At 42.0% G+C, this 25,030-nt stretch overlaps 1 protein-coding gene across 1 annotated transcript in view; it reads right to left on the bottom strand.

The window, feature by feature from the left end:
- The window catches only part of GPT2 (glutamic--pyruvic transaminase 2), a 567,369-nt gene that overhangs the window by 148,914 nt on the left and 393,425 nt on the right, over positions 1-25,030 (bottom strand). Inside the window, exons 8-9 of the mRNA XM_044081280.1 lie at positions 4,744-4,918; positions 2,897-3,052 (exon numbers count right to left, since the gene is read on the bottom strand). Coding sequence (XP_043937215.1) covers positions 2,897-3,052; positions 4,744-4,918 — 331 coding nt within the window. The remainder of the gene's footprint in view (positions 1-2,896; positions 3,053-4,743; positions 4,919-25,030) is intronic.

Below are 25,030 nucleotides of genomic sequence, written 5' to 3'. Positions count from 1 at the left end.
ATAGATTCAATAAAGTAATTATTTATGAGAGCAGCAGTCTCTGAGGCAGTACTAAGATGGAATGGGTTGGGGGTAGAAGAATTTCCAAGGTGGAGGATTTTATTTATGCTAGACCAGAATATTTTGGGGATGTCGTGTGGGCTACTTTGATTGGTGGCAAAAAGTTTTTTTTTGTCTCTGATAATTTTTTTTACACCTGTTTCTAAGTTGCTTGCAGTGTTGGAATAAGGGAGGAGTTTTATTTCTGGCCAAGTTTTCCAGTCAGCATCCCTCTGATGCATGATAGAGTGTGTTTGCTTAGAAAGCCAGGGAGCACATTTTGATTTTACCCTGATTTTCCTGGAAGGTGCCATAGAGTTCAGTACATCTAGAAATAGACTACTGCATCATTAAGAGGGAGGTACTAGACTACTGCATCATTAAGTGGGAGGTTTTTGAGGAAGGACCAGTTAATGTTGGACAATGTGGAGATGAAATAGTCAGGACTGAAGTGAGTCAGATCACTACATTCTCTGTAAAGCTGTTCTTTGGGAGGGTGTTGGGAGTATCTATGGATATAAATAGGGGAATGGCCACTTAGGGAGTTAGGGAGAATGCCAGGGTTATGATACAGACAAGGGTCTGAAGTAAGGATCCAGTCTATTATGGATCCTGAAGTAGAGTTTCTGTTTCACCTGGTAGGGGAAGATATGAGTTTGTGGAAGCCGTACAGACTGAGACTATGAGTAGGAGATGGGGAAGAAAGAGTTATCCAGTCTATGATTATGTCACCAAGTATAATAGTTTCAAAGGTAACATTTAAGGTAAGCCAGGAGAGAACTCGAGGATAGGCATGTTGTCTCCTGGGGGAATGTAGATGGGTACGATGGCAATTTTTTTTTAGGGATTTAGGTGGCAGTTTACTATTAGTATTTAGGCAGGAGCAAAGTTAGGTATGAAAAGTGAGAGTGGAGAGAGAGTAAGTTGGTCAGAGTAGAGGATAGCAACACCTCCACCTTTTTACTTGTTCTTTCTGCTCAGAAGATATTATAGCCTGGGGAAAGGATTTTGGAGTTAGAGATGTGAGGTTTTAACCAGGTTTCTGAAAGGGTTAAGATATGGGGGGAGTAGATGTCAAGCCATGAGTGCAGGTCTGCAGATTTACTAAAAATGCTTTGGATGTTTAGAGAAAATATAGATAAAGGATTTAGAAGATGGACTGTGGCTATGGGGAGTTGTTGAGGGTTTGTTTACTTGTGAGGGGTGGAGATGGGTGACCCAGGGTTGGGGTGGATGTCACCATCCAGGAGTTGTGTGTCAAAGAAATTGGTCAGTAAGGAGACTAGGCCAAGTGTACATGGATTTATTGTCTTCGTACATGTGGATAGAGAAACACTAGGATAAATCTTAATTGAATAGTGGGAGGTAGGGGAGACAGTATCTCTCCTCACCTATTTCCTAAGTGTATGAGGGTAGTTATGTGGGTAGTGATTATTTGAGAGAGTTGGTGATGGTGCTATATAATGCAGCATTATATGAGATGAAGTAGCTAATGTTAGTAGGAGGAGAAAGGGGATAAGATGGTGGTGAGGTGACATGGTAAGGAAGAGTGGGGTGAATATATGGTTAAGCAGAAAGAGGTGACTGCCTGAGAAAGGGATTTAGTCAGACGTTGAGAGGAAGAGATTAGGGGAGAGTATATGAAGTCAAGTAAGGTAGGAGAGGTTGACGAGAAATGTTGGAGGTGCAGGAAGTAGGGAAATTGAGAGGGTGTGGGGACTGTTCAGTGGTGAAAGGGGTGGAGAGTAGAGAAGTATAAAGCAAATGAAAGTGGTGGTGGGTGGGAATGGGGATAGGGCGAGGGAGTGGCATGAGCCTGAGCACAGTGATGGCGAACGGCACGAGTTGACACAGCAAGGAGAAAGTTCAAGAGGAAGGAAAAAAACAATCAGTAAAGTAAGTTGGGTGAGTAGGTAACTCTGGGAAGTCGTTAGCTGGCTGAAAAGGGGGAGAGAAAGCAACTCGTACTTGTGTGGTATGTATGAGAGAGAATTGTGTTAACATGTAAACAGGAGCAAAGCTATAGGCAGGTATTATGCCAATATATGTTATAGATGGAAAACATGAATAAAAGGTAAAGTGAACTGAAAAATATAAGCCAATCTGTTTGAATACTTTAAGCAAAGCATGCTCACAGAGATATATCCACTCCAGAAAAGGACCAAGCTTCCTTAATACACAAAAGTCAAGCTCCTGTCAACAGACCTAGTCCATGAAACACTTCATATGAACCCTGGAAAACTGCTCGTGTGTGTTTGTAAGGGTGGATTTGGACAATTCAGTGAGAATTAAGTTCTTTAATCAGTAAACCTTCACAAACAGGAACTCATATGAAACCATTGTCCTTTGATCAGTAATTTCTTCAATGACTTTACTGAAGTATAAACTATGTACAGATGCACAAATGCACGAGTGGGTCTTTTTCATGATGCAAGTCAACCAGCATGTCTTGCCCACAGAGCTGGGCTAGAAAGGCACTCTGCTAGTACCATTTTAAATATGTGAACATGCTGTTAATCTACGCCACAATAGACAGTCAAAAAATTGTCTACAGGGCCATGCATATCCTACATTGGAAATAGATAAGGTGGCACAACGTGATCAGTCAATACAATACAGCAGTCTGTAAAGAAAAGCAAGACTTGTCTCTGTACTAAGTTTTCTGCAAACTTAAAGTAATGAAATGTGTTCTATACAACACTATTAGTATAAAAGTGATGAAACATAATGAAGTTCCCACAGCACAAGATAGCATGGGTGTTCTTGCACTAACAGGGTCTTGTACAGCAGCAACACTCAAACAACTAAAGTTCATAAAACAAGAAGTGACATTAAGTAGACATGAATAGCTTCTAACCTGTGCCTTCTGAATGGCTTTTGGTGGAATATAAATACGAGGGAAGGCATACATGGCTCCTTGCAGAGGGTTGCAGTGAATTCCTGGAACAGCGTTCAATACCTCTTCTGTCAGTTTAGCCTTTATTGCAAAGTTGCAAAGTATATCATTCCTTTCCTATTTGTCAGAAGAAAAACAGATTAATAATCAAATAATTTTCTTGTCTAGAACTCCAGATTTCAATAAAAGAAAGCTCTAACCAAGGCAATAATAAAATGGGAATCTTGGAAAACAAGTAGCCCTTGAGTGGTTGTGGACATTCATTTTTCTGTTGCTACTTCACCAGGTGATGATGGAGTTATATAATTTTGTAACAACAGAGCCCTGTGAACACAAGAACCAGTCTAGAGTCAAGGAAAAATAACTACTACTCTTCTCCTGATGTTAAAAGCTGCAGTTAAATCCATCCTGAGCTCAGAATGCATAAAATGTTCATGCTATAAACTGTATCCTCAACAAATAATCATACTGCAATATTAAAGGCTGGAGTGGCCCTTAGTGTTCAACATTGCTAAGTGTCCAACAGACTAGATAAAAGGGAGTACACATAGAGGTAAGTCTGTCGCAGTTGCAGGGGAAGAAGTGGCAGGTGGGCAAACACTTTTGAAGTAAGACTCTGCTAGGGTGTCACAGTGGTGCTTTGGTTAGGGTAGTGTAACAACCTCACAAGATTTGGTTCCCAGCAGGGAAGCCCTCCTTTGTGAAATCTGCACATGTTCTCTGTGTGGGACAGATTTTCATTGTATGCTCCTACATCCAAAAGATGTTGTGTACATAAACTGGTGATCCTCATAACTGACTAACTCATAACTGAGAGATGGTGTTCATGCCATGTGCAGCCTGTGTGTGTGTGTGTGTGTGTGTGTGTGTGTGTGTGTGTGTGTGTGTGTGTGTGTGTGTGTGTGTGTGTGTGTGTGTGTGTATGTGTGTATGTGTGTGTGTGTGTGTGTGTATGTGTATGTTCATGTGCCCAGTGGTAGGATGACACCCTATCCAGGATTAGTTTCCATGCATTTCAAAACAACAGGCTAGGCTTCACCTCCTCTGCTATGTAATAGGACAGCAAATTTATGAGAATTAAGTACCTCATATGCATATAGCAGGTTTATATTGGTCTATATTATGGGAATGAACAGTCAAATGTTTGAACACATAATAATCAACCCCTAAATATCAAAACACTGTAATGTCGAACGGCAAAAAAAAAAAAAAAAAAAATCACTCAAACAAACCATTAGAATGCTCTAAGCAGGGGGCAAGCCCCCCTGCACCCCCACACATCCCCTGCTACTTAAATATACCAACTCCGAGATCACACTACAGTGCAGACAGTGGAAAACCTCAATTTCCGCACTGTACGAAGATCTCCATTGAACTCTTCTACATTCTGATGGTTTGATATTTAGGGGTCAATTATTACGTGTTTGAACATTTCACTGTTCAATCATGTAATATAGACCCAGTTTATACATGTTATGTGTTATTGCTTAACAGCCATTCATACTATTAATTTTGCTTGTATGGTTTTGTTTCAATACATTTTTCAGGAGAACTGCAGTTAATTTTTATTTAACAAAGTAGTCTGATCCTAATGAACCTTTTTCAAAGCAAAACAAAGGCAGTAAACAGTTACAAAAATGAAGAAAACATGCAACAGAAGAAAACATACGCAATTTAAAGTTGTGCAGTGTTTAAGGGAGGCAGTGACAACGTGCGTGTCTGTGTCTTGAGCAGTTTTACAAAATCCAGTGGTGCAGACTACTACAACTAAACACCTTTGAATGCAAAGAACCAAATGAATAACTGACCTGAAGAAATGTCTCGTAGGACTCTTCACCAGGCTGTGGAGGATTCACCACAACATCCATAGCAGCCTGACCAGACAATGGAGCACACAAGCGAATTGAGAGCAACTTTACAAGCTGAGCTTTCACATCTGGGTCAAGATTGATCACTTCCATATACCCTCCTCTGCAGCCGCACCTGAATGACAGGAAGGAAATGGAAACAAAAAATGGGATAACAAAATTTACAGATCAGTCACTGATCTGCCACATAGCAATTTGAAAAATAAAATACAATGACAGTTTGGAAATGAAAAGTGTGTGAAGCAAGTTCATTATGCACTTTACTCAAGTTGAAAACTCAACCTATCCTACGAATATTACACATTTTGCCAAATGAGCTGAGAATTCCAAAGAAAAGGAACACATTTCTAAGTATATAAGCCAATATGCATACAATGCACAGAAATCATGAAACCGCAGACTACCCAAGGAAGGCTCAACGTTTAGCATACACAATATCTGAAATAAATGCATACCCCTGGAAGATTAAAATAAAGGGTTTCTCTCCATTTCCCCACTATGAAGCATAACAGTTAAATCAGATTATTTACAACACTTCTGCTAAGATCAGTTCAGCAAAAGAGAAATGTAAACTACACATCATGTGCCTGTGTGGAAAACATTTAATGCAATGCTTTGCAATGGTCTTCTACACTGTTTACAGTTATCCAGTACAAGATGTGAGGTAGCTTATCTTCAGTCCAGAAGAAAAGGTTTAGGTTTTGCAAAATGAAAATTAAAAATACATAACTACCCATAAATATTATTAGGGTTAATAAGTCAAAAAATAAAACTTCATCTGGGATGTGACAGACTACAGCAAGCTACTATAGTCCCACCTTAGAAGGATAACCTCAAATTCAGTATGTCAGAATTCTCTTTACTCTACATAGTTATGGAAAATTATTCTGGCTTAGAACTAATGGGGTAGAATAGAACCACAGCAAAGTTTGTGGGTTGGAAAAAACAATGAGTGCCTCTCTCTTCTACACAGACACAAGGTCAGCAACAAAGCTGAGTTAGGATTTTTCTGGCTTAAAGCGAGTGCCTACTAAAATGGAACTAAGATATGCTTTAAACCTGAGAAAGGCTTGGATTTATATGAGGCAATATCATTTAAACAGTGAAACTGCAACTTTCCATGTTTAAAGTACGACTATAGAAACATCTGTCTATCAAGTTCAAAGTTTACCACTGCATTTATAACTAAAGTAAGCACAGGAGGTCATGTACATCATAAGCATGCAGAGGTGTCGGAAGCTGTTGAAGGCTGGGGGAGGGGGGGCACTTAGTGATCTAAAAAGGGCAATGTTTTACAACTGCTTACTACCACAACATAGGTTTACTTGGAGGATATTTAAGCTTAGTCAATTTCACTTTTCGTGCTTGAATTAACATTTCCTGATTGGTCTTGCCTATCCCATGGCTGATAATTGCACATTAACCCTAGTGAGAATAACTGTGATCATACTACAGGTAATTTGAGGGGACCCATGTAAGGGATGCAGCATTTAGGAACTGCCTCTATCCATTAGTGGCACGAGGGGCAATCCTGGAGTACATTTTCTATTACCCATCCTTAGATTCAAGTTGCATTTGAATATGGACAGGAATGAACTTTGTTTTACTTGAATGGATAGTCTGTTCTGGAACAGTGGTAGCCAATGTGATGTATATCCATCTCTCCACAACATTCAGTTTAGATACTTGGAGTGAATATTTCTGAAGCCATTTGACTTGCTGATGTTCAAGTAGGTCCATCAGGTTGGAGGATGCCTTGCATGCCAGACTCAGGTCACCTCTAAGCACTCTGTAGGATACTGAGTATAGTGATGAATCTTTGAGATGGTCCATGCAAGACCTACTGTTTAGGACTTGTATCCTTTTAGTAAGGTACCTCTGTGGGGCTCTGATTGGGCCCCAACAGAGCAGCCCCTCCTGCAGCAACCCCTACTGCTCCAGCAGCAGCCCGCTCCTCAGCCACTCCAGTGTTCCATTACTTGGTTATTTCTCCTCAGTTACTATAAACACTGTTCAAATCTGTCAGAGTGCATACTGTTTTCTTATTTATTTCTACAATGATACAGAAATTGAAATAAAATAACACAGACAGCAAGCCATTTGCTAATCAAACAATACAGTCTCGCACTGAAAACAGACTTCGCATTAGCAGTAAACTTTTCTGCCTGTGAAATTCATTGATTGAAATGGTATGAAAATCCACATTCATTTTGCATTTGGCCAATGAAGGAATAAGCTTACCTCTGGGCTGTTTTCAAACCATAGGCTCCTTACACATTTTTAGGGCTATGTATACATGTAAGTATCCTTTGATTCACCTTCCTGACTGTATTAAATTATATTCCTTGTATAATACAGCATCACTTGTTAGAATGGGTTTTAAAGTTGTAGTTTTGAACAGTCTTCTAGCAAGCAATGAAACAAAATGTATGAACCAATAATGATAAAACTACCCATTTCAGAAAATTTTAACCATAAAAGGCCACTCAAACCTCTGTCATTACAATCCACCAATCTCATTTAATATGCAAAATATCTGCAGAAGTAAAAGTCATCTAAATAATGAAACACCAAACTCCTTTACAGGAACAGCACCAACTGGTAAAATTGAAGAAGTAAGATATCCAGGTGTCAAACCAAAGTGCAGAAACAAAACTTTTATTTTCAGCTTCACCAGTAAAAGCGTTAAAAACATACAATGAATCCAATATCTCGTCAAGCGCTTTCACCCGGGCCCTCCCAGGCTTTATCAAGACATTTAATTCATTTCCAGCAGATTCTTTTATACTGTTTTTACCCTACTTAATTAGTTAATTAGTAATCAATTAATTGTAAAATTGCATTGCATTTGCATTTAAAGCAAAAGGGTCATTTTTTGTACTGATACAATCTAATAGTATTAGTTATTGTTATATCTATTGTATCTTAACTCATCTTTTGTTCATGCTAGTATTAAATGCATATCCACAAATAAACCTTAAATATTTATATAATTGTACTTAAATTATACTTAAAAAATTACGTTAAAAATCATGCATTTTAAAAATCATGGATTTTAAAACCGTATTAAACAGTGTGTATACCATGCCTTATGGCGATAATAAATTCAATTATTTCTAAGCCTCCAAATAGTTTCATTCAACAATTGGCAAATTGCTCCACATATACAGCTCAAAAAATATATATATACAAAATACTTGGTATGTTAATACTCAGTCCATTTTGTATAAATAATATGCCATTTTGTATGTCTGCAAGTTAGTTGTGCTGCAAGCCACTTCTAACAAAAACATAATATGAAATATTTACAAAATGTGTATATGGGTGTACCTAGAACCTAGTGGAAGTGTGTACATATCTACACCTTCTTCATTTTTTCTATCCCACAAAGGTGGACATATTCATTTGCCACACTTTACCACTATGCTATATCAGGCTACAGTTGTGGTCATCCTGGTCAACCCCGTGTTTCACTATCCCTGATGCGGCCATGGACCCAACCTTTGTAATTTTTTCTTAAGTGTTGACCGTTTTTTGATATTATAATAATAATTTTATGGTGTGTTATATTTATTACATTTTATTATGTTATAACTTGGCTCTTCTAATTTTTAACAGGCTACCAATGCTAATAGCTCCATTTAGACCTGGGGTTTTGGCCGCATCTAATCTTACCTGCCAAAGCAGTTCTTTGAACTCCAATGATGTTTCCCAATCACCTCCTCTGGGGTTAATATTTACCTGTTCTAATATCATAAACTCTATCTTCATTCTTTCACATACTAAGGAGTGTTTATAGAAGGCATTTGTTTCTTTACTTCTGCTAATGTCATAAAGGTGTTCGTATATCCGTTTTGCCAGTGTTCTCTCTGTCTTTCCAATGTAAAAACTTTGACAACACTGACATAAACCAAGATAGACTACTCCTTTGGCTTTGCAATTGAAGTACCCAGGGGATTTTATGTATGTTTTCCTTGACTTCAGATAGAACCCTTTTTTATTCATAATATAAGGGCACTGTTTGCAACTATTGCATTTGAATGTCCCAATCCTTTGGGTCGTTTCACCTTGCCTTACATCTATATTTGTTTCTAGCAGTTCCTTCAAGTTTCTGTTACGCCTTCTAATAAACTGTGGTTTACCCCCAAGCAGTTTTTTATATTCTTCGTTCATGGTAACTATAGGCCAGTATTTATTTATCGCCCTTTCTACCGCTACACTTTCGTTGCAATTTGTGTGAACAAAAAGGCATTCACTCTCTTTTGCTCCATTGTCCATTTTTTTACTTTTATAACCACGCTCTTCACCTAGTAAAGGAAAGTAGTTTTCTTTTCTTTGACTTCTCACTTCTTCCGTTACTCCTTCTATTAACTGTTTTGGATAACCTCTTTCTTGGAATAACTTCATTAGAAACAAGCATTCGTTTTCAAACCAGGTTTCCTCACTGCATATTCTTGCTGCTCTAATTACCTGTCCTTTTATGATTCCTTTCCTTTGATATAAAGGATGGTTACTATTGTAGTGTAAAAACATGTTGGAATAACTATCTTTACGGTGAATCCTGGACATGAAACAGTTGTTCTCTGTGTTCTTCCACAAATCCACATCTAGGTACTGTAAATTGTCAGTTTTTATATTACATGTGAATTTGAGAAAATTGGTACTGTTATTAATGTATTCAATAAATTGCTCGCATTCTTGCTTGCTGCCCTTCCAAAAAATGCATATATCATCCAAATAACGTCGGTAATGTGTTAGGTGTTCTACCCATTCCGTATTGAATATATATTTAGATTCCCAATACCCTAACACAATGTTAGCATACGCAGAGGCACAAGGGGTCCCCATAGCTACTCCCCTTTTTTGCCTAAATATTTCTCCACAAAAATATACAAAATTATTTTTCAAAATAATTTCCATGAATTCCACAAGTAGTGCTATTGTTTTACCACCTAACTTAGAATTTTCGGCTAACATTTCGTTGAACCATTCCAAGCCTGTTTCATGAGGGATGCTTGGAAATAGTTCAACTACATCCACTGTGACCATGAAATTAGTTTCATCGAAAAATTCTTTCTTAACACTACGCAGAAATTCCCAGGAATCTTTACATAGAAATTTTAAAGTAGTTGTATACTTTTTTAATATTATATCCACAAATTTTCCTAGTGGTTCGGTGATTCCCTTGGCACCAGCTACAATAGGTCTAAATATCAATGGTTGTAGCCCTTTGTGTACCTTGGGAATCCCAAAAATAATAGGGGTAACTGGTTTGGGGACCAACAAATAATTGAACAACTGTTCGTTTATAGCTCCTTGATACAAGTTGTCTTCTAGCCTATACTTAATTTTAGCGTATGCAACATTTCTTTCGTTAATGGATACCTGATTGTATTGTTCATTATTGTGTAAATGTGAATGCAGGGCAGCTGTGTAATCATGCTGATACATTAATACTACCCCCCCCCCCTTTATCGGTTTTCATCACCCTAATGCCTTCACTGTTTAATTTCTTAATCAGCTGATAAGATTCTTCAGAAAAGTTGTTACTTACTAAATTCTTCTCCATGTTTATATTCCGAATTTCTGTTTCTACTAGTTCTTCAAATGTTTTGATAACCGGGTGAAGTGGGGGGTTCCACGTACTTTTTCTATACAACCTATTGCTGTCTAGCACTTTACCTTTCAAATTCACTGTTAAATTCAGTCGCCTTGTGTAAAGTTTCAAATCTAGTATTGTCTTAGGTACATTGATGGTGGTATGTGGCACAAAGTGAAGTCCTTTAGTAAATACTTCAAAAAATAAACTACTAACCTCACTTTCTGTGTAATTAAAAATAGAGAAATTTCCTTCTTTCACTACATTGCAACTTAGGTTATGTGTAACTCCTTTTCCAGGTGTTATATAATCTACTTGGTCATTTTCTACCTCCTTGGGGGATTCCATCTCCTGGTAAGTGCACTCCCTTTTCTGCTCATCTGCCTCCCCTGGCCATATTGAAAATCCTGTTGGCCTGTCATAATCTGATTGGGTAGTAAGTTTTGTTTTTGTGCCAATCTTTCACTTCTTCTGGGTCCATGGTCCTCCCCCCCTTCGTTAAACACATTGTCATGTTCATTGTCCACATTACTATTATGATTCTGGTCTTTGCCCCATCTACTTCTTCCGTAGAACTTATATGCCTGCCCTGTACTGTACTCATGTAAATCACGCTCCAACTTTTTTATTTTTCTGTTAACAATCCTAACACAATGATTGTCAATTTCATTAAATGTGGTATCATAATCTTTTTTTACACTGCTAAACATTGAATCTTTAACAATATTGTTATTTAATACATTAACTTCATCAAGCAAGAGTGAGGCTTTGGCCTCATAATCCTTAATCATTAACCCTAACATTTCTAGTCCTGTTCTATTGAACAGGGCTATTAATTCTTCATATAATTCACTGCCAGGGGCAGCATTGTTGGGAAATTTTACAATGCGTAGTCCCTTAGGGACCCTTTTAACATTTAAACATTCAGTAAGGTAATCTATTTCAAGTTTGGTTGATTTGTATGAGTATAATTTGTTACTAAATTCTTTGAGCCTTGCTTCCAAGTTGTTATTTAAAATTTCGCTAGTGCAAACAGTACCTTGACCAAAGGAAAACCCTTTGTTAGTCCATTTGTTGAAATTGAAACCTCCATCAGGTGCAGTGGAAGCAAGGTGAGTGTTTCCTCGTTTGCTTCTTACTTGCTGTGCGGTTACACGTTCCGCATTGATGTTAATGTCCGTTTCGACATTTAATTCAGTTCCGTTTGCTGTTTTTGGAGAAATTATGCCACTTGTTGCCAATAGTTGCTCCTGGTTTGCTGGTGTTCCTCCAGTACCTTGGAAACCGTTATTGGTAAGCAGACCCGTCAGTTGAGAAAGCAGGCACATCACCTGCTTGAATTCGCGTCGCGTTACAGGGACGTCATCAGTTCCTTCCTCGTCGGTTTGCAGCAACACTGGTGTATTACCATATTCGGCACTTGAAGTTCTTTCAGCCATGGATCTTACGTAGCACAAAAGCAATAACCAAACACCAAACTCCTTTACAGGAACAGCACCAACTGGTAAAATTGAAGAAGTAAGATATCCAGGTGTTAAACCAAAGTGCAGAAACAAAACTTTTATTTTCAGCTTCACCAGTAAAAGCGTTAAAAACATACAATGAATCCAATATCTCGTCAAGCGCTTTCACCCGGGCCCTCCAGGTTTATCAAGACATTTAATTCATTTCCAGCAGATTCTTTTATACTGTTTTTACCCTACTTAATTACTTAATTAGTAATCAATTAATTGTAAAATTGCATTGCAAGGTTTATTTGTGGATATGCATTTAATACTAGCATGAACAAAAGATGAGTTAAGATACAATAGATATAACAATAACTAATACTATTAGATTGTATCAGTACAAAAAATGACCCTTTTGCTTTAAATGCAATGCAATTTTACAATTAATTGATTACTAATTAAGTAATTAAGTAGGGTAAAAACAGTATAAAAGAATCTGCTGGAAATGAATTAAATGTCTTGATAAAGCCTGGGAGGGCCCGGGTGAAAGCGCTTGACGAGATATTGGATTCATTGTATGTTTTTAACGCTTTTACTGGTGAAGCTGAAAATAAAAGTTTTGTTTCTGCACTTTGGTTTGACACCTGGATATCTTACTTCTTCATCTAAATAATGCCATATTAAAGGGATGTGTAACTAATAAAGAGGTTCCTGCTAGCAAACAACTTGTTTCATCTACAAATAAAGTGCCTGTTGCCTTGAAGAATAAATGGCCCATGTTACATTAAAAAAAAATGATAAGTTAGTAATATTGCAACAGGGAATGGATGGCAAACTGATAAGAGGTTCATAGTTACTAGGTAACTCCTCCAAAGGACATTCACAGGACTGCAGCATCCACTCCCTTTAAACTACAACACATTACAGTAGCAGTGATCCATCTGCATACTGTGGGAGTAGAACCCACAGCTTTCTACATCAAAAGCAAATATGCTATCAGTTGTGCTACTAACAATGCAAACACACTTGGCATAAGCAGCACTTAACTTCTTTTCCCCTGAAGCTCTCAGCTCCTTATAAAATCCACTTGACACTCAACTAAACTTCAACTTCGCAGCACAAGAAATCTGGAAAAAGCCAAAATTTATGGGCGGGGGGGCACAAAGGCCAAAACCAGGGACACATTGCTTGTATAATCTTCAAACGTTGCTAAAATAAAGTGTTTTGTATTACCATGCGTTTCCTGAAAGGCAGGAAGACTGAAACTTAAAGGGCTATCTTTATTTAGTGAATTCAGTTCTCACTGATTTGCCAGAAAACCACAAAATTTAAGAGGAACAGACCAAAAGTATGAGACAAATATTCTGGAAGGATCTGTACAATTGAGAGCTATGGACTCAACTCCTTGAATCACAAGTGGTAGTATGGGTAGAGAATTCAGGCTCTTGCTTCTTGTACCTAAGGTACAGGGTTTGAGCCTGAGTAACACTAAGCACCAGGTATACCTAACCATTTTACATACACAGACGCACACCAGCAGCATATAATGATCAGACAGCAACATATATAAACAGAAAACATGAACCAGCAAAACACATGCTGGGCAACAAAAGCCTCCTTACCTGGAAGTATGCTGGGAGCTCAGCACATGTGAGCAAAAAAAACTCTCCTTAAAAGCTGTACATGAAACACACTCTCCTAAAACTCTCTCCTTAAGAGCCAACATCAAATGTAATCAAGTGGGCATCACACACTTACCTCCGTTCTCCCTCAACGGAAGTTTAAATTCTGTGTGCAGGTGGACTGTGTTTAAATCCATGGCAACGATGCATGCATGGGTCCTTGAATTGCAGCCTCATGACCAGGGTACCTGTGGGTAATTGCCTATATCGTTTAGTGCAGGACTAGGCTAGCCATTAATTTTTTTTCCCAAGAGACAAGAGGGTCTTGCAGCTGTAAAAGTGTGTGTGTGTGTGTGTGTGTGTGTGTGTGAGGGGGGCACGCCTTTCCGCTATGGTTCCGGTGTCCCAGTAAGCATGTTAGCAATAAGCAATTCATTTAAACAGAAGTATGACAACATGGAGAGTTAAATATTACAAAAACACGTACACTGAAAAGCAAAAGGCACAAATACAGGCATTCTTAAGATGTACCTTCAAAACAGACAGAAGTACCTAAAAAGCTGATCATAGGGGACGGGATAGTAGGTACCATACCAAGTCTTGCAGGTAGGGTTGCCCAAAGTCATGCAGAGATAAAATAGGATCCAGACTTTGTAAATTATCTTCTGCTGAACTGTCAGTGTAATGCATGTGCAGAGCTGATGGGATATGTTGGTATCTAGATGTCCCTTTTAGAAGCTAGGCCACAGAGCTTTGAACAAGCTGCAGCCTATACTGTTGACAATCGTGAAGTACTAGACACAGAGCACTTCAATACTTTAATTGGGAGAAGAACAAAGCTGGACTACCACAGAAAGGTCAGGAAGAAAAAAGTGCACAATTAGTGGAAGATTCACAAGATGTATTCATTTATTTAACATTCATTTACTGGGAAAGTCTGACTTTGAACGAAGCCAATTTTTAGCAGAGGCCCAGGGAGAAATGTTCCAGATGCAAGTCTTTGTAACATGGCAGAAAACCAGAGGACCTGGAGGAAACTCACACGAATGCAAGGAGAACATGCAGACTCGACACAGAAGGTACCCCAGCTGAGAATCAAACCAGAGAACCTCTTGCTGTGAGGCGACAATGCTACCACTTCACAGTCCAGTGTAATGAGATGTAAACAGAAGGATTTGACAAAGTCTAAACCTGTTCCTTTAGTCTGTCTTATCAGAGAAGACATATAAATTTTGCATCTTGACCCAAGTTACTTAGTAGGAAATCTTGGGAGACAACAATGGTGCATAAAAAGAAGTTATGTACCTACCATAACATTTCATGTTAGTTGTCTCCTCTCACCTTCATTCTTGCTGGTTGAGTTCGGAGACAATTCTCGGCTCAGACTCGGCCATCTTCTAAAGCTCGAGAGCTACAAACTGGCTCGAGGCCTCCCCATATCCCATGATGCCTGGCGCTAGATACCCAGATCTCGTTTGGTAAGACTAACAGCAAACAAAATAATGAAGGATCCTATCCTTATCATACATAAGCCCAACTATAAAGACCACTAGGTAAAGTGGGATAGCCAAAGAAGGCTCAGCCTGAGCAATATTATAGAGAAAACTCTTCTCGGTCTAGTAGGATAGGGGGATGGAGGGGGGGACGCAAGAAAGAAGGCGAGAGGAGACAACTAACATGGAACGTTATGGTAGGTACATAACTTCTTTATGTTAAGTTGTCTATCTCGCCTTCATTCTTGCTGGTTGGGACAGCGTCCCTAGCACCTAATATCCTGGGTGGCTAACAGACTTTTCAGAACAGTGGAACCAAAATCAGCTCTGCTCCTGGAAATCACGTCCAACTTATAATGCGAGATGAAAGTATGAGGGTTTGCCCACGTAGCTGCCGCAGAAATAGATTACATGGGCAAACTAGCCTGAAAAGTAACCGAAGTGGCTAATGCTCTGGTGGAGTGCCCTTTTGGTTTAACAGGCAATTGTTTATTCCTCAGCTGATAGATAAAAGTAATGATAGAAGTCAGCCACCTGGATAAAGTTACTTTTGATACTTGTATACCTTGTTTGCCCTCTGCATAAGAGAGGAAAAGCTGATCCGATTTTCTGAAGGCCTTAGTCCTGTGCAAATAAAAACGCAGTTGTCTGTGAACATCTAACTGATGTAACTTATATTCCGCCCTGTTGGAATGGTTGGGAAAAAACACACGAAGGTCAATGGACTGATTCAAGTTGTTCTCAGAAAGGACCTTAGGAAGGAAGGATGGATTAGTCCTAAGAGCAACCCTGTCTTTGTGGAACACTAGGTAGGGGGGACGTGTACAAAGAGCCTGCAGCTCAGAAACTCATCTGGCTGAAGTGATTGCTACCAGAAAAAGTATTTTCCATGATAAAAACTTCAACGAACAGGAATCTGCCGGTTCGAAGGGGGGCAAAATTAGAGAGGCTAGAATCAAATTCAGATCCCACAGGGGTGGAGGATCTCTAACTGGGGGCCTGAGCAGAGGCCTTACAAAGCTTATGAGACATTATACTACTTTCTGAAAGGCCAATGTGAAAATTTGAGATTGCGGCTAACTGCACTCTTAATTGTAGCCGAAGCGGAGCCAGCAGGAAAATGCTCCGCGAGGAATTCCAAGATGTGGTGAACAGGGGCTGAAAAAGGAGCTATATTCTTAGCCTCTGCCCAGAAAGAAAAAAGTTTCCACTTACTAGCGTACGTTTTTCTAGTGGTAGACTTGTGTGATGATAAAATGATTTCACGCACTGATTGGGAGATATCCAGAAGCCTGGCTAGGGTTGGAAGTGGAGCAACCAAGCTGTGAGCTTGAGAGATTGTAGGGAGTGATGCAGCCCGCCCAATTGATGGATCAGAAGGTCTGGAATTGATTCCAGAGTCCAAGGCTGCTCGATAAGGTAATGATGCAGGAACGGAAACCATATTTGTCGAGGCCAGTACGGGGCAATGAGGATCATTTTGCATCCCCAATACGGTAGCTTTCTGTATCAGCTTGGGAATTAGAGGAAAAGTACAGTTTTGTACCTACCATAAATGTAGATGTCCGAACAGGAATGCATCTGCAGTCCTTACAAATGGGTTGTCCTGTCGTCAGGCAGCCCTTCGGTCGGCCTTATTCCAAAGTCTGGGTCTGGCCTCGGCTGGTGTCGCACTTCACCCGACGTCATAGCTGCAGTTCTTCGGGTATAAAGGCATCAGCCGACGCCATTTTCCTCAGTGTTTCTTGCCCCAGATGCCAGTTGCACTCTTGGGTAGCTAAATTTTGGATAAATGCCAATGTTTCCAAATAGTAGAAGGCAAACACAAAAAATAAGCATGTATGTACATATATACAAACAAATACACCATAAGAGATCCCCCCCCAGCTAGCTATTAGATGGGCAAATACCCTAGGAATACCACAGAGGGGAAGGAGGGTGGGTAATCCTGACTGCAGATGCATTCCTGTTCGGACATCTACATTTATGGTAGGTACAAAACTGTACTATGTCCTTCAAGGATGCATCTGCAATCCTTACAAATGGGTAGAATACCATAGCCAAACTAGGGGAGGAGGAAGAAGAAATTATGGTGTAGTTAGGATCCCTTGCAAAACAGCAGTGGCAAACCCTGCTCAGGATCTAGAGTATAAAGGTAAGTTATAATGCTTGGCAAATGTATGCACGGAGGTCCAAGTAGCAGCCTCTATAATGTCCTTGGTAGCCACTCCTCGTAAGAAAGCTGTGGTAGTGGCTGTAGCCCTTGTAGAATGAGGCCTTATGTTCTGTGGAGTTTGCTTTACATGGTAGGAGTAACAGAATCTGATGCAATTTCCTATCCACTTGGAGATTGTCTGTTTTGAAATTGCTTTTCCTTCCCTTCCTGTTGCATATGCTACCAGAAGCTGGTCAGTTTTTCTATTGCCCTTGGTTCTGTCCAGGTAGTAGCGCAACTGTCTATGTACATCCAAAGTATGCAGCAGTCTTTCCCCCCTGTTCTGTGGATTGGGGAAGAAGGTAGGTAGGTGGATAGCCTGGTTTAAAGACACTCTGGATACCACCTTAGGCATAAATGTAGGATTTGTTCTCATGGACACTCTATCTTGATGGAAGATTAGGAAGGGTTGTACTGCCATTAAAGCCTGTAGCTCAGAAACCCTTCTTGCTGAGGTAATTGCCAGCAGAAAAGCAGTTTTCCAGGATAGGTGTTGAAGATCTGCTGTTGCTGCTGGTTCAAAAGGGGGGAGTGTCAATTTTCTAGCACAAAGTTCAAGTCCCATGCTGGTAATGGTGGTTTCCTAGGAGGTTTTACATTTTTACTTCCTCTCAGAAACTGCCTGAGTAGAGGATGCGAGAAGACAGGGGGATCGAAGCTGTATTCTGCAGAAATAGCTGATGCATGTATCTTGATGGAGGAATAGGACAGGCCTGTATGGAAAAGCTCTGCCAAATACTCCAGGATGTTGGCAATGTCTACCTTTGACACATCTTTTCCCCTTTCAGTACTCCAAATGAGAAACCTTTTCCATTTTCCTGCATAGTTCCTTCTTGTTGAGGGTCTGCGGGCCTCAAGGATAATGTCTTTAACCCTTTGGGATAAATCTGGGTTAGTTGCTCTTATGTAATGTTCCAGGCAGTCAGCTGCAGAGTTTTCAGGTTTGGATGCAGGGTGTTGTAGCCGCTCTGAGTTAACAGCAAGGGAATCAGGGGTAGTGTCAACATTTTCCCCCGAGACATGCTCCTCAGTAATGGGTACCAATGTTGTCTTGGCCAGTCTGGAGCTATCAGAATGATCCTTGGACATTCCTCTTTGATTTTCAGTAGCACCTTGTGCATCAAAGGAAGAGGTGGGAATGCATATGCTGTCAGGCCTTTCCAACTGAAGGATAGAGAGTCCACCTTCCAAGCAAGTGGGTGGTACGTCCTTGTGCAGAATTTCTTGAGCTGGTGATTGAGTGGGGATGCGAATAGGTCTATTTGTGGCAGTCCCCATTTCCTTGTGATGACCTTGAAGATGTCCGGGTGTAGCATCCATTCGTGAGCATCCGAGGTAGTTCTGCTTAATATGTCTGCTAGGATGTTTTCTTTTCCCGGTACAAAAATTGCTTGTAACTGAATGTTGTAACTCAGAGCCATATTCCATAGGTCCAGTGCCATCCGGCATAGAGGGTATGAATGAGTGCCTCCCTGTTTGTTGATGTACCACATGACTGTGGTGTTGTCTGTCCTTATCATCAACTGCCCTTCTTGGAGGAATGGTCTGAAATTCTGGATTGCTAGTTTTACTGCCAGCATTTCCTTTTGATTTATGTGCAGGTGCAGCTGATCTGGAGTCCATAAGCCTTGTATGCACTTGTCCAGCATGTGGGCCCCAACCGAGGTCTGAGGCGTCCGTTGTGATGGTTTGGCTTGGTTGAATGCTGTGGAAGGGCAAACCTGGGTTTGACTGGCATGCCTGAGCCCACCATAGGAAGTCTTGTTTCAGGCATGGGATTAGTGGTATTTCGGTTTCTAGGCTGTGCCTGTGTTGAGACCATAAATTCTTCAGGTACCACTGTAGCTTTCTCATATGCAGTCTGGCATGAGGGACCAGGATTATGCAGGATGCCATGAAGCCCAAGGCCTGCAGTACTTTCCTTGCTGTTAGTTTGTTCTGCTTTGTTAATGCCAAGAAGTAGAGAGGAAGTTGTTCTTGTTTTTCTGCAGTTAGGAATGCCATCTGTTTTACTGTGTCCAATTCTGCACCTAAGAAGGTTATTCCTTGGGATGGTATCAGTCTTGATTTTTTTATACTGACTGTGTATCCCAGGGCTTGCAGTAAGCAAATGACTCTTTGTAAGTCTTCTGTTAGCTTGTTTTTGTTGTCCGCTTGTATCAGGCAGTCGTCCAGGTATGGATATATTTGGATTCCCTGAAGCCTGCAGTGAGCGATTACTGATGCCAGGCATTTCGTGAACACTCTGGGCGCAGTAGATAAGCCAAAGGGCAATGCTGAGAATTGATAATGCTCTGATCCTGCAAGAAATCTGAGGTATCTTCTGCAATTTGGTCATATGGGGACGTGCAGGTATGCCTCCTTGAGATCTAGAGTCACCAGCCAATACTCCTTGCCCAGCATGGGAAGAAGTTGCTGTAGGGTCAGCATTTTGAATTTTGGAACAATGATGAATGTGTTTAAAGTGGACAGGTCGAGAATAGGCCTCCATTTTTCTCTTTTATTGGTACCAGGAAGAGTCTGGAGTAAAATCCCTTTCCTTGTTCCATAGATGGTACCCTTTCCACAGCTCTCATCTTTGCTAATTGAGCTATTTGTTTTAGAGCTTCTGTCTTTTGATTTGGTGGTAGGTTTGGCATTCCTCTTTTTCCTGGTAAAGTATGGAAATGAAACCTGTAGCCTTGGTCTATAGTTTGCAAAATCCACTTGTCTCTTGTGATGTAGTGCCAGTTTTTTGAAAATAAGGCTAACTTTCCGCCTAAGGGTGCTGCTATTTGTTCCCTGGTAGGCGGTGCCAGAGCCAAGTCACTGTGATTGTCCTGTTGCAGTGGTAGTAGTTGTGTCTGTGCCTCGCTGGTTGTTACCTTGCCACTGGCGTCCCTGTAGGCACCTCCTCTGGATTGATTTCTGCCTCTTGAACGCCTATTCCTGCCTCTCTGTGTTTTAGAGGAGTCTGGAAAGGACCAATTTTGGAAGGCCAGTTCCTGCTAAACCTTGGAGGCTGAACCTGTAAGAAATCTTTCACTGTTTGTACAGATTTTGCCTTCTCTTCCATTTTCTTCAGTACCTGCTGAGCAGGAGAACCAAATAAACTGACATTATCCATAGGAGCATCTAATAGTTTTGCTTTAACATGATCCGGCAAGACCTGTTCTTTCAACCATGCATGCCTTCTTATAACTGTGCCAGTCATGGCTGATCTAAAGGAAGCCTCCAGTGCATCATAGCCACATTTTAAGGAATGGTTACTAACCTGCTGAATGTTATGCACCATTTCTAGAACATATTTCTTATCTACAGAATCATCAGAGGACAGTTTCTTAGTTAACTGATCAAGCATAAACTCCTGGTATTGGATCATATGAAAATGACAGTTCAATGCCCTAGCTGAGAGAGTAGCAGAGGTGTATACTTTTTTACCCCATCTCTCTAAGGACCTGGATTCCCTTTCAGAGGGGAGAGGGTTTTTAACTGAGGTCGAAGCTATTGCCTTAGGCCCCTGGGAGATAGTCTCGGGATCTGCAAAAGGAGCCTTGTATAAATGGTGATGTGTGTCCGGGACCCTGTAGAACCTATCGGGCTTAGCAGGGGCTGGAGGCAAAGTATCAGGAGCAGTGCAAGCATCATTAAATGCATCATCTACAACAGGAAGAACTGGAGGTATAGCTAAAGGCCTATGTTGTGGTAAATGCAAAAAGGTCCTAAGCTTTTTCCTTGAATCTGAGAAATCTTGCCCCTGCCATTGGAATTGCTCTCTCATGGCATGTAAGGTTTCCCCAAAGGAAAATTCCTCTGGTGGAGAGGCAGAAGGAATCGATTCCTCAGCATCGGAGTCTTCGTAAGTAGAAAAGGAGCCTCTGGATGGTCTGTATTGTCTGTATCATCAGAAGAATCATCTGAGGACACTGGCTCAGGGGGCTCTGCTCTAGGTCTCTTTTCTGGAGGAGGTTGAGAGGCCCTGTCTGGATGAGATTGGGATCCCCTTATTAAAGAGATGAGGTCCTCTGCCAGAGTGAGCATTTGGGAACTGGAACTGGGCCTGTGAGAGGGGGGCTTAACAGGCACAGACTTAGAAGTTTTGGCTGCTTTAGCCCTGGCAAAGGCCTTTATGGACATGGCTGCAGGGGGCCTAGCAGCACCACGTGCAGGGGTTGAAACATCCAAAGGGATGGTGTCCGATAATTCTTGAGAAACCACAGGAGCAGGTTGAATTTCAGAGGCCGATTCAACCAGGTTAGAAGGGGCCTCGGTAGTAGTCATGGATTCGGCTGAAGATAGAACCGTTTGCTCGGTTTCGGCCGAAACCGAGACACTCGCGGTTTGCTTAACCCCGGTTTCGGCCGAAACCGCGGACCGCGAGTGTCGGTCCTTTTCTTTGCGTTTCTTAACAACTTGTGAAGTCGGAGGATCCGACGGCATTATGTACGCAAAATCTGAACCGAAAAACTGTTCAGCAAACTCCTACCGACGTCTAAGCGTCCGTCGGTAGAAAGAAGCACAGGCTAAACAAGCTGCTACGTCGTGGTCTGGGCCTAAACAAGGTAAGCAGTAAGAGTGGAAATCTTTATGAGGTATTTGTTTCCCACAAGTTAAACAGTTACTCACTTTTTCTGACATCAGCTGAGGCAAGAAAGAGTCCCCAACGGGGTACTTAGCTTTTTAGAAGTCTTCGAAGTAGTATTTGGTAGTAGTAATCTCTGGATCTGACCGACCGGCACTTGAGAACAGCTTCTGCTTCGGGCGCCACGCGGCAAGAAAGACTGAGGAAAATGGCGTCGGCTGATGCCTTTATACCCGAAGAACTGCAGCTATGACGTCGGGTGAAGTGCGACACCAGCCGAGGCCAGACCCAGACTTTGGAATCCGGCCGACCGAAGGGCTGCCTGACGACAGGACAACCCATTTGTAAGGACTGCAGATGCATCCTTGAAGGACATCGGGGGAAATGCATATAGAAGTCCTTGAGGCCAATCGTGGACTAGAGTGTCTCTGGGGGAATACTCTGGATGTGGAAGGAGAGAGAAGAAGTTGCTGCACTTGCTGTTGAAGGGGGTGGCAAAGAGGTCGCAGCAAGGTTGCCCCCATTTTCGGAAGATTTGGTCCGCCACTACTTGATTCAGAGACAACTCGTGAGGCATCAGAATATCTATGCTCAGCCTGTCTGCTATGACGTTGGATTTCACAGGGATATGCGTTGCAGTCAGAAACAGTTGGGAAGAGATCACCCACTGCCAGAGTTTGAGTGTTTCTCGACATAGGGGGTAGGACCTGGTTCCGCCCTGCTTGTTGATGTACCATACAACTGACATATTGTCCGTTTGAATTGCAACTGTCCCAGTAGGAAGACAGTCCTGAAGAGCTTGCAATGCTAAAAGCACGGCTCTCATCTCCAAGACGTTTATGTGCAGATGGTACTCATGAGGTTGCCAAGTGCCTTGGACTGTTCTGCCCTGATAATGCCCCCCCCCCCCACCCGATCAGGGAGGCATCCGTTGTTACCGTAGCAACTGGAGGGGGAAGTACAAATGGTCTGCCCAGGGGTACTGATGGGGAGACCATCCACCACGCAAGGTGCTTTTTGCATGCTTCTGTAATGATAATCATGTGAGACATGGGAAGCTGCTGAAAGGACCATTGGGTGAAAAGGAGCCACTGGAGAATCCTCATGTGGAAACGGGCCAGAGTGATGAGTATGGTTGCCGCTGCCATGAGACCCAGGGTTTGAAGTACGAACCTAGCTTGAATGCTCTTGCAACCTAACAAGACCTGGACATGCTGCCGAATGACTAACACCCTGTCTGGTGGGAGGCTGGCTGACCTGTCTTTTGTATTTAAGTTTGCGCCTATAAAGGTGATAGACTGACAAGGCGACAAAGCAGATTTTTCGAAATTTATAGTGATACCTAGTCTGAAACACGTCTGTATGGTATAGTCTCTGGCTTGCAGAAGATGATGCCTGGTGGTAGCAGTGAGGAGTCAGTCGTCTAGATACGGAAACACCTGGAATCCTTGCCATTTCAGATGAGCGGTAACTACTGCCATACATTTGGTGAACACCCTGGGGGCTGTGGTGAGACCAAAGTGCAGAGCTCTGAACTGATAATGGCTGGCTCCCAGCCGGAAGAGCAGGAATATTCTGGAGCGCCTGTCCACTTTGATGTGGTAGTACGCATCCTGAAGATCTATGGAGCACATCCAATTGTCCTGACCCAGGAAAGGTAAAATGGACTGTAGCATGACCATCCGAAATTTGGTTCTTTGTACAGACCTGTTTAGTCAGCTGAGATCCAAGATGGGTCTCCAAGTCCCTTGTCTTTTTTGGTACCAAAAAGAACCTTGAGTAATTTCCGGATCCTTGCTGGTCTGCTGGGACTTGCTGGATGTCCCTTTTTCTTAGCAGTTTTGCAACTTCCTGAACTGCTTGATCCCTTAGATTGGGTGGAACATCTGGAAGGGACTTGTTTGGCAAGAATGGTGCACGAACGAAGGGAATTTTGTAACCTCCGGATATAACAGACTGTACACATTTGTCTTGTGTTATGTCTTGCCAGGCTCTTGGGTACAGCGATAATCTTCCCCCGACTGCCTCCAGAGGTGGACAGCTGGGCAACCCTTCAGGGATGCTGGAAGGGCTTGTCAGAGAAAGATTTTCTGCTGCCCTGATTCTGCAGACCCCCTCTGCCACGAGGGTGGCATCTGTTATTGTTCCCTCCTCTGCCCCTGTAGGGAAACTCACCACGTGTGTCAGGCAAGGCTCCCTGGGATTTCCAGAACCACATCTTTCCACTCTTCTGACCCTTGGGATATGGTCTGGAAGGAGTGGAAAAATGGACCCCTACAGCAGAGAGATTCTTGCCTTCCTGTTCACACCTGGTAAGGGTGTCCTTCACCTGAGATCCAAAGAGAGAGGAACCATCAAAGGAGGTGTTGGTGAAAGATGCTCTGAATGGTTCCGCAAAGTTACAAAGCCGCATCCAAGCGTGTCTCCTCAGAGCGACACCTGTGCTTGCAGCTCTACTCGCCCCATCGGCTGCGAAAGAAATGAGCCGCATGGAGGAGTTAACCACTGAATTAAGAGTTGCCAGCTGGGAGGCAACCTTGGCCTGGGCCCCCTCAGCTGATGGATCTGGAAGGGTACTCCAAGCTCTTTAAGGAGATCCCTCTGTAGACGGGTAAAGTGGCACAAGTAATTCAGAGACTTCATGGTAAAAGTCACTGAAGAAAACATCTGCTTCCCATATCTGTCCATCGTCCTAGACTCCTTGTTAGAGGGAAGAACAGATGAAGACGTTTCAGCCAACTCCTTCTTTGTAGCTGCCGCTACCACCATGGCCATCAACAGGGAAACGTTTTGTCAAACATTGCTTGTCCTGTAGTGCAGTAATGAATTTGCTGGTCTTCTTGGGGTCGGTTCCACTGTGTCTGGAGCTGACCACGCCTTCCGAGCCACCACAGACATCAGTGGGTCAAAAGGTGGAGACACCCAGGAGGTGGAAGGTCGGGATCCAAATGCGTCCAGGAATACCAACTCATCCTCGGAAGGGCTTAGGGCAGTCCAGTTCCCCCTCTGTCTAAGCATCTCAAGGATGTCTGAGAAGGAGACATCTTCAGAGGGGGACCTCGGGGACCCTTCCGAATCCTCTAAGTCGGTATCTGATGTGACAAGACTCAGGGGAGTCAACATGCTACCTCTTGCATTTCCTCTTACGAGGTGGCTCCTCTGAAAGATCAGGGGAGGCCTTGGAAGAGGAAGATACACCCAAAGGGGTGTCCAGGGGCGCTGGATCCCCATGCTTGGGGTCTGAAAGAGAGGCAGACGCAGGCACTATAGGGAGAGGAGCCAAGGGGGT

This window comes from Protopterus annectens, chromosome 8.part0 (assembly GCF_019279795.1).
Source record: "Protopterus annectens isolate FY-2018-M chromosome 8.part0, PAN1.0, whole genome shotgun sequence".
In the NCBI taxonomy this organism is placed as follows: domain Eukaryota; kingdom Metazoa; phylum Chordata; order Ceratodontiformes; family Protopteridae; genus Protopterus; species Protopterus annectens.
This window is presented reverse-complemented; position numbering and strand designations above follow the sequence as displayed.